This window comes from Procambarus clarkii, chromosome 1 (genome assembly GCF_040958095.1).
Source record: "Procambarus clarkii isolate CNS0578487 chromosome 1, FALCON_Pclarkii_2.0, whole genome shotgun sequence".
NCBI lineage: Eukaryota > Metazoa > Arthropoda > Malacostraca > Decapoda > Cambaridae > Procambarus > Procambarus clarkii.
In genome coordinates, this window is record NC_091150.1 from 24,543,800 (window position 1) to 24,554,188 (window position 10,389).

A 10,389-nucleotide genomic window follows, 5' to 3' on the forward strand; every position below is an offset into this window, starting at 1 on the left:
CGCTATTGGCCGCCACTCCCTCCCTCACCTCACCTGACTTGCCAACATTCTATTCCCACCATAATGTTTTGTGCTTTTATTCACTATACACAGACGTTATATATAAGTATCTGCATGTTTTGTTCACCATAGCGAACGACTAAGCTGGTATAGTGAGTCCAGACAGTAGAAGGTGGTCACACACAGTCAGCAGACAACGCTGCCTCCCTCCCCTCCATGATTACTTCTCCTACTATAGTGCTAATTATCACAACAATCCTGATATTATCAGAATCCTGGACATTTTTATCACAGTCAAGGGTCTTCTGTAATATACAATCTTCGTTAAATAATAGCATGTACTATACATATATATTTTGACTTTTTTAGGCGATACTGTGGTCACAAGCTGAACAGCAGTGCTGTGAGCTCATGCTGCATGCACCAGCCTTGGTTACTTACTCACTACTGAGGCTCTCACACCCGGGAATGTTGCCCACTATTTTTTTTTTAAATGGCATCTGTTTGCAAGAGCCCTGATGAAGGTGAGGTGAACTCTGTGTATCCGCAGGCCGTTTAAATCTTGTGTAGTACTACAACACGTCATGTGACGTGATGCGCAATTTTGGGTAAGTTACTCCTACCCAAAATTTAAAGATGCCGTTTAAAGGTTAAGGGTTAAACTGATGTCTTTAGTGGGTGTAAAAGCAGGCCTGGGTTTTGACAGTTGTTACTTAACACGAGTGAATACTCGTTCATCTCCACACTTGAAGACACATGTGCAGCTGGGTAAGCTGTATGTTTTCAGTCTCCACTTCCAATAACGACTTTACTTTTTACTAGGTGAAAGAGTCAGCAAAAAAAATTCTTGTCTATATGTGATCTTGGAGTAGTTGATTTTCATGAGGCTTTGGCTGCATAAATAACAATATACTATTTTTCTTTTTCAGTGTCTTACTGATGAGCACGAGGATATTCGCAGCACTGTCGTCTTCTACATAACAGAACGTTTGCTGAAACGCTTCCCTAAAATTTTATGCCAGCACTTCATTGAATGCATCTTCCACTACAATTGTTATGAGGTACATATTAGCCATTTATAATGATACATGATAATTACCATAACTGATAAAATAACTGCTCTGGAAATTGGATTTTTGACATGGTAGTTCTTACACACACAAATCACAATAGCATGATATATCCAAGACTAAGGTGCAGCTGGGAACATCATGTGCGTAGGTTCAAACCCTCGTCATGACCCTTGTAGATTTGTTCATGGTAGTTCTTTATTTGTATTTTCTTGCTTCACCTTACTACACTACCAAATAATTCTATATCTTGTGGGAAGCCCTTAGTGGCTAATGATGCTGAAATACCACTGTGATGGCTGTGTTTATTGTGAAATTCCCCCAGTGTGCATGACATCAAGTGTTCCCAAAAAATCATTTTTCTTTGTAAAATGATAAATTCCCTGTCCTGAACATGTCTATGTAAAAATAGTTACCAAATTCCACTTACTTTGGCTGTGAGGGGCGTGGACAAGGTGCGCTGTGACGTCATCAGGGGCTGGTCGCCCGTGTGTGAAGCTCCCAGACACGGTCGCGCAGGCCATTCAAGCACCGGGTGTTGCCACAAATATATTTTCAAATATTTGTTCTATGTATTTCCAATGCGGTCTTATTTGTTTCTTTTATCGTATATGATGCATATTTGTGACCTTTACAATATGTATACAGTAGAATGTTCATAATTTTCCATGGAACTGTGATACATGTGTCAGTAATGTGTCCACAATAAATGTTTATTGTCACAATATTATGTGGTAAAAATTCACTAAAATTACAATATGTACAGTTTCACACACTATTTACACAGAGAGCCGGTCGGGGAGCGGACAGCACGCGGGACTTGTGATCCTGTGGTCCTGGGTTCGATCCCAGGCGCCGGCGAGAAACAATGGGCAGAGTTTCTTTCACCCTATGCCCCCTGTTACCTAGCAGTAAAATAGGTACCTGGGTGTTAGTCAGCTGTCACGGGCTGCTTCCTGGGGGTGGAGGCCTGGTCGAGGACCGGGCCGCGGGGACACTAAAAAGCCCCAAAATCATCTCAAGATAACCTCAAGATAACCACAGTAACACACTGTATTACACACTCAGTACTTTGGAGGTGCGTAATAATCAACGAAGGAGTCCATAGTACACAGCACAACTCTGCTCTCGCTGCACCAGCTACAGATAGATTTTCTCTCCTGTTTCATCGTTCTGTGTGCTTGCAAATAATGCACTCACGTGCACCCTTGGCTTTAGTACTTGTAGGTGGTATGTAGCCAAGGTTGTAAAGCATAAGGTAGTATTGAAACGATTATAGGAGACGCTCAAATTCTAAGGTAGTCTTGAAAAGATCGCTTTGTATGGTCCCACACAGGAAATGATTCAGCTAGCCTCAAAGAGTGTCCATCAGTCAGGAAGAGATTCAGGTATTCTTGAAAATATCTATGGAAAACACCACCATGGACGCAGCTAACACTGTTCATCTATGCTACTTGTATCAGATGCATCATCACTGAATGCAGAAAATGATTCATAAATGTATCATCTATATAAATTGGAGATGTCAAGGGTGGGGCTCAGAGCTACAACTGGATATGCTCGCTGTATCATCCTCATAGGTGCTGTATTACTTGCATCCGACCGTTGTGTAAAGTCCTCATTGCGCCTAGCTTCACCAATATTATGACCCTTATGTTCTCCAAACAATAAGGTCTGAATTTCACTGACTGAGCGCAATCTTTCAACACCGCGGTCGCCGGAGCCGGTCGGCCGAGCGGACAGCATGCTGGACTTGTGATCCTGTGGTCCTGGGTTCGATCCCAGGCGCTGGCGAGAAACAATGGGCAGAGTTTCTTTCACCCTATGCCCCTGTTACCTAGCAGTAAAATAGGTACCTGGGTGTTAGTCAGCTGTCACGGGCTGCTTCCTGGGGGTGGAGGCCTGGTCGAGGACCGGGTCGCGGGGACACTAAAAAAAAAAGCCCCGAAATCATCTCAAGATAACCATCTCAAGATAACCGCATCAGACAGGTGTTTGGGAGCCAGAGGCACGTGTGCCACAAATGGTTGCTCACGTAGTACTAACCCAGCCAGCAGCCCTAGTCTTTCATATTTGTTATAGCAAAAGGTTTGTTCAGTGTTTGTTGGGTAGGCTGCTCCATTATGGCAATCTTTCTTTGTTTCAAATATGTTCCATTTGTTTTATATTTGTCACTTATGTCTCAATAATGGAGCAGCCTACCTGACAAACACTGAACGAACCTTTACGGCATTTGTCCATTTTTCAAATTGTTTCAACTGTTTTTTTTTATTTTTTGTTTTTTTTTTATTTAAGATACATGGAGCAGCCTACCTGTAGACAACCGAACGAATCTTTTTGACATCTGTTCTGGTTTTCAAAATTCTTCATTTTTTGTATTATTTTCATTTTTTTTTTTTTATGTAAGAAACATGGAGCAGCCTACCTGCCGACCATGTTTACCTGCGACCGTTCCTGTTTCCTCTGGAGACAGTGTACTTTTGTGGGGGTTTTCTTTTGTTTTTATTTTTATTTGCCTGGTGGGGGCCTGCCTAGTGTGGTTATGGTTCCACTGGTAGTGTTTAATGGCCCTCTGCTAGGCCCCCGTGATTGTACACGCCGCAGGGGTTTTCAGTGCTATCCTCTACCCTCTTGTTATTTTTGGGTTTCTTAACCGTTAGCAACACCTTGCCCGGGCTTCCCGTAGCAGTCAGCCTACAGGCCCTGGAAACCCCTGTCTGGGCTCGGTAGACCATTGAATGTGTCTTCCGGTTTCCAACCCGTCTTGTACGGGATCGTTGGTTGCTCTGCCCTTGTCTCTGGGTGACAGTCGCCACTTTTACCTCCGTCATGTTGCCTGTTGGGTCACTCACACGTTGACCCGGAGTCCTGCGAGAGATATTCTCTGCTTGTTCTCCAGTACTCTCCTGATGTTATTACTGTTCAGAGTACAGGCAGCATCCGTGTTGCAAGCTAGGTAGGTTGCTGCAACACGCTAGGTTGGTTTCCCACTCGGATGCCCCGAGGCCGCCGCGTTTTGGTTAGGTGCTGTTCACCCCTTTCCCTCCCTGTTCCCGGCTCCGGGCCGTTTGCGGGTCTCGGGGTCGGGCGAGGTTTAATTGGGGCCGAGACTCGGGTGATTTTCGGGGGCTGCCCAGTTCGTGTTGGGGACGGAGGTTTTCGAGCCTGTTCCTCCTGCCAAGGCTTCTGGGTCTGACCAGCAGCCGTTTCTTGCTGCCTTTCCCATGGACTCTTCCTTTTCTTTAAGGGCGGAGGGCTTGGAGGACGGCTCTGCCCCGGGGCCTCTGTTGCTGGTTCCCGGGGCTGTGGGGGATGCCTGCTAGCAGTTCTGGGGCAGTTTGCCCCTGCCTGGGTTTTTCTGCTTTTGGGCGGAGTTTTTCGCCCATCCAGTCTGCTTGCTTCCCACTTTTGCTGGCGTGTTTTCGTATCTTTTGCGTCGGTCACAGCCCTCTGTTCTGGTGGCCATTTTCTTCTGCCGGTTTCCCGGCGTGTCAACAAGGGCGGCGTTGCGGTTTGTTTACATGCACCTGGGTGTGCGAGCGAGCGTCTGGGGTGAGTTTTTCACCCTTTTCAGGGGTTTTATTCTCCTGTTGTCGTTTCTTTGCTTTACTGGTGTTTTCTGCCTGTTTCCTGTTCCTCTTGGAACGTTTGAGTGTTGATTTTATACCGAATTTTCCATTTTGTCTGTTTTGGGTCTGGGTCCTTAGGTTGTGGCCCAGTGTCCCTGGCTGTTATGCTTGCTCCCACACCTTGTTCCTTGGTTTTCGGTCTGTTTTGACCTTTTCCCAGGGGGTTCTGTCTGGGGGGCTGTGCTTTGCCTTAATGTGGTGTTTCTCCCCCGGCAAATGTGGTGGTTTGGGCTCCCCCTTTTTCGATTCCGGGTTCCTTTGGATTCTTTGGTTTCGTTCTGGAGGTTTCTTCCTCTTGGGGCCCCCCTTTGTGGGTTCAGGTGGCTTTGTTTCCTCGTGTGTAACCCAGTTCTGCCTTCTGGAGTTTCGGAGTCTTCCTGGCTTGCAGACTGATCTTTTGGGTCTTGCCACATGTTGTGGTCGTGCTGGGACTTTGAGGTTTTGTTGTCATAGTGGGCGCTTTTGGTTGTCTTCCGGCCTCTGGTGATGGCGGTGGACGGCTTCTTCCCCTTTGGGGGGTTCAGGGCTGGCGGGGTGGGGCTTCTTCCCCTGCGCTTCGTCATGTCATCTTAGTGGGTGCGTTGGACGTGGTCATTCCGCCCCATCCTTCTGGGGTTAACGTCTGCTCTTTGCAGACATGGGCCTGTCGAATCTGCGGTTCTTCTGGACTTCTTCAGTCTGCGCCCTGGATTCTATACCCTCATCGGAGGACTGTTGTCTCCTGTCCGGCTTTTGTTGGGGCCTGGTGCCTAGATGGTGGCCCTGGGTCTCCAGGTCAATTCTTGGCACGTTCCTCAACAGTTTTCCGGGACTGGCACAGTTGGTGGTGGGGCTTCAGGCTTGCCACTTTTGTTGCCTTCCCTATTTTGTAATTGGCACTTGGTGTATTTTTGCATCTTTACCGGATCTCAGTGCCCTGTCTGAGTCTGCTTGGGATTCGGTGTCTGGCCTACCTCGACGACTGGCTGGTGTGGGCTCGCAGTCAGTCCGCTTGTCTGCTCGCCAGGGGTGTGGTTCTTTCCAGATCGCCGGGTTTCGTTTCCTGGTGATCTGGAGGCCATTCCATATGTTTCCATCCTGGGTTCGGACCTGGCTGGGCCTTGTTTAGGGCTCTTGGGCCGCTCCTTGTCTTTCCCTCCAGAAGTGTTGCTGCGGCTGTGGTTCCGACTTCGGCTGTTCATGAGGCGGTCCCGGGTTGCTCAGCAGTTGCTCGAGCAATTGTGCGGGAGTCTGAACTTCAACGTGCTGGTCTGCCCGCGGAGTCAGGTTTGGCTTCAGCGTCTGTTTGGTTCCTTCGGAGACTCCCCTGCCGTCTCTCTTGCAATCTTTGGGTTCGTTCCTCCTGGGATCTTGTGTTGGTGCTGCTTCACCAGCTTCCTCTTTGGGGTTTTCGGGGTTGCGTGTCTTGGCACCTCCCCGAGCCTTCGCTCAATGTGTTCATGGATGGGTCATCTCTCAGCTGTGGCTTTGTGACCAGTGCTCACCAGGTCGGCCGGGGATGGTGGGGTCTGTCCGTCCGTCTGGCTCACAGCACGGTTCGGGAGTTCGTGGCTGTCTGGTTTGCGCTTCAGAGGGTTTAGGTCTCTCGGTGCTCTACCATTCAGCTCCATTAGGACTGTTCTCTGGTGGTTCTTTGCCGGAACCACAAGGTTTTCTCTTAGGTGTTGACCTTTTGGGTTGGTTCCTTAGAGTGGCTCGTTTGCTGGATTCTTGGGGTTTGGCTAACCGTGAGGTTCATGTTCGGGGTGTGTCCTGCGTCCTCTCGGACAGCTGTCTCGGTTCATTCCTCTGTTCCTGGATTGGCCAGTTGTTGCCGACTCGTTTTGTTGGCTCTGAGGAACGTATGGACTCCTGGCCATGGACGTCTTCGAGTCGGCGTGGTCTGGGCGTCGCCCATTTTATGTGGCACCCTTACCCGCCTGCGAGGCGTTCACTGTGGATGCTTTTCAGCAGGACTGGTAGATGGGGGTACGGCAGATGGGGGTACCTGTTCCTCTTCTCCCGGTCCAGCCGTTGCTTCGGATTCTGGCTCGGTTGGAGCCCATTCCCACGAGAGTAGTCCTTCTGGTTCCTTGGTGGCCGGCCCAGCTTTATTTTCAGATGCTGCTTGATAGGTGTCTGAACCCGGGGCGTTTTCCCGCAGCCCCGCCTCTTTCACCAGGTTGGATCGGTCCTGTACGTGACTGGTTCGGCCTTCTCCTCAGCTCTTCGCATCTGGTATTTTGACGCGGGTATCACCATCTCTGTGGTGATCAGGTGACTTTGTTGACGGTGTCCCACCTGCGAGCTTCGTCTTGGCGAAAGTATGACGTTCCTGGTGTTTCTATGCACTTTTCTGTGGGGAGCCCCTACGGCTCCCTGGAGCTTATCGGGCTAATGTATGTTATGTTAGACCGGGACATTAGCTAAGGAGTTCAGACCTACCAGGGACCAGCGCCAGAACCTGGCCCCTTCAGAGAGGTTTCAGGGAGCAATGGCCCTGGAAAACCCCATATGGTTGGGGGTTTTCCTTATCTGCCATCGACCGGGGTTAGGCACCCAGAAAGGTAGGCGTAACAAAACAAACCCCACATGGTAAGAAACTACAACAAAAACCGAACAGAGAGGTAGAAACTCCCTACAATCCCAAGGAAACTAGCAAACAAGCAAACATCACACTTTACTGCCGCACCGATCGTCCGCGCAGCCCTCCCCACCCCGGGAGGGGGAGGGGGGCCCCGGACCTACCGCGCTGGCTGCCAAGCTACAGTTCGTTCGCTAATGTCAACCGGGTTGACGCTTCTCTGCCTCAGTTTCCTAGGCGGTGTTTGCCTTGTGTGGCGTTCACTGCCGTGTGTTGTGTTGTGCGGTGGCCAGGAGTACTTCATCAGTGCCGGGGCTGCATGTGCTTAGTGGCTGACTTCCCTAAGCGCCCTGTGAGTACTGCCCTTGCGTAACAGGGTTATCTTCCCTGGGGCGTTCGGGAACCATTCCCGTAGAGGTTCTTGCTGCTCGGCATTTGCCTCGCCCTTGGGCCAGCTGGGGCTTGGGGCCCTTGTTTGGCCCTGGGTAGGGATTGGTATTGTGCTGGTTAGGGCGTCAAGGTGTTGCGCAGCCTGCCACCTAAGCGGCGGCCGGTTTCTGTTGCCTCTGGAGACGGTGTACTTTGCGGGGTTTTTCTTTGTTTTTCATTTTTCATGCCTGGTGGGGGTCTGCCTAAGGTGGTTATAGTTCCACTGGTAGTGTTTGACGGCCCTCTGCTAGGCCCCCGTGCTTGTACACGTCTCAGGGGTTTTCAGTGCTATAATCTACCCTCTTGTTATGTTTGGGTTTCTTAACCGGTTAGCAACACCTTGCCCGGGCTTCCCGTAGTTGTTACCCTACGGGCCCTGGAAACCCCTGTCTGGGCTCGGGGGACCATTGATTGTGTCTTCCGGGTTCCAACCCGTCTTGTACGGATCGTTGGTTGCTGTTCCCTTGTCTCCGGGTGACAGTCGCCATTTTTACCTCCGTCATGCTGCCTGTTGGGTCACTGACACCTTGACCCGGAGTCTTGCGAGTGATTCTCTGCTTGTTCTCCAGTACTCTCCTGATGTTATTACTGTTCAGAGTACAGGCGGCATCCGTGTTGCAAGCTAGGTTAGGTTGCTGCAACATGCTAGGTTGGTTTCCCACTCGAATGCCCCGTGGCCGCCCCGTTTGGTTAGGTGCTGCTCGCCCCTTTCTCTCCATGTTCCCGGCTCCGGACCGTCTGCGGTTTCGGGGTCGGGGCGGGGTTTAGTTGCGGCAGAGACTCGGGCGGTTTTCGGGGACTGCCCCGTTCGGGTTGGGGACGGAGGTTTGAGCCTGTGCCTCCTGCCAAGGCTTCTGGGTCTTACCAGCGGCCCTTTCTTTTGCCTTTCCCATGGACTCTTGCTTTTCTTTAAGGGCGGAGGGCTTGGAGGACGGCTCTGCCCCGGGGCCTCTGTTGTTGGTTCCCGGGGCTGTGGGGGTTGCCTGCTAGCAGTTCTGGGGCGGTTTTGCCCCTTCCGGGGTTTTTCTGCTGTTGGGCGACGTTTTTTCGCCCATCCAGTCTGCTAGCTTCCCACATTTGCTGGCGTGTTTTTGTATATTTAGTGTCAGTCACAGCCCCTGCTGGCGGCCATTTTCGTCTGCCGGTTTCACGGCGTGGCCACCAGGGCGGCGTTGCGGTTTGTTTACATGCGTCTGGGTGTACGAGCGAGCGTCTCTGGTGAGTTTCAAATTTTTGTCAGGGTTTTTGTTCTCCTGTTGTCGTTTCTTTGTTTTTCTGGTGTTTTCTTGCCGTTGCCTGTTCCTCTGGGAACGTTTGGTGTTGATTTTGGGTCCGAGCCTGTGGGTTTAGGCTCAGTGCCCCTGGCTGGTATGCTTGCTCCCACACCTTGCCCCTCGGTTTTCGGTCTGTTGGGACCGTTTTCCCAGTGCGTTCTGCTGGGGGCTGTGCTTGCCTTTCAGTGGTGTTCTCCGCCGGCAAATGTGGTGGTTTGGGCTCCCCCTGGTTCGATTCTGGGTTCCTTTGGGTTCCTGGTTTCGTTCTGGAGGTTTCTTCCTCTGGGCCCCCTTTTGTGGGTTCAGGGGGACTTTGTTCCTCGTGTGACCCGGTTCTGCCTTTTGGGGTTTCCGGGGTCTTCCTGGCTTGCAGACTGATCTTTTTGGGTCTAGGCACATGTTGTGGTTGTGCTGGGATTTTGTGGTTTTGCTGTCAAGGTGGGCCTTTTGATGCAGTTTTGTGCCTTCTTTGCCTGGCCGGCGTAGTGCTCTCTGCCACTAGTCGGCGACTTGTGCTTTTACAATATATGTCCTCACCTAGTTGTGCTTGTGGGGGTTTGAGCTCTGGCTCCTTGGTCCTGCCTCTCAACAGGTGTATAGGTTCCTGTGCCTTTTGGGCTCTGTCATGTCTCCATGTGACATGGTATGGGGGTCAGCCTCGTTATTTGTGTGTGGATTCACCACATTACTTCCTAGTGCTTTCCCGTTCCCATTCTGACAAAAAAAAAAAAAAAAAAAAATTAAATTCTATCTGTGGCTCTTTTGGGTACTCAGTTTTTCCACCTGTGTCCCCTAGTGCGTGTGCCCCTTGTGTTACTTAGCCTGTCCTTATCAACCCTGTCGATTCCCTTGGGTATCTTGACTGTGGTGATCAGTCTCCCCTCACTTCATCTTCCAGCGAAATGTGGTTTCATTCCCGTAGTCTCTCCTCATGACTTCGGTAGTGTACTTTTTTCTTTCGGAAGGGGTTCTGTTCCCTTCTCTGTTGACTGGGCGCTGGGGGAGCAGCTTGCTCTGTTGCCTCTCGCTTGGTCCCTGTTGGTGGGCGCTTTGGGTTGTCTTCCGGCCTGTACTGGCGTCGGAGGACGGCTTCTCCCCCTTGGGGGGGTTCAGAGCTGGCGGGGTGGCTTCTTCCCCTGCGCTTCGTCATTTCCTCTTCGTGGGGCGTGGGGCTGGTCGATCCGCCCCCTCCGTCTGGGCTTCCCGTCTGCTCCTTGCAGTCATGAGCTTTTTCCCGTCTACGGTTCTTCTGGACTTCTTCCGTCTGCGCCCTGGATCCTCTGCCCTCCTCAGAGGACTGTTGTCTCCTGTTCGGATTCTGTTAGGGCCGGGTGCATGGATGGTGGCCCTGGACCTCCAGGTCACTTCTTGGCACGTTCCTCTCCAAGTTTTCTGGGGCTAGCACGGTTGTGGTGGGGCTTCAG

At 51.0% G+C, this 10,389-nt stretch overlaps 1 protein-coding gene across 1 annotated transcript in view; it reads left to right on the forward strand.

Moving 5' to 3' along the window:
- Cap-D3 (Chromosome associated protein D3) overlaps positions 1-10,389 on the forward strand; it is a 276,731-nt gene that overhangs the window by 170,783 nt on the left and 95,559 nt on the right. Inside the window, 1 exon segment of the mRNA XM_069323213.1 lies at positions 930-1,061. Within this exon segment, the coding sequence (XP_069179314.1) occupies positions 930-1,061 (132 nt within the window).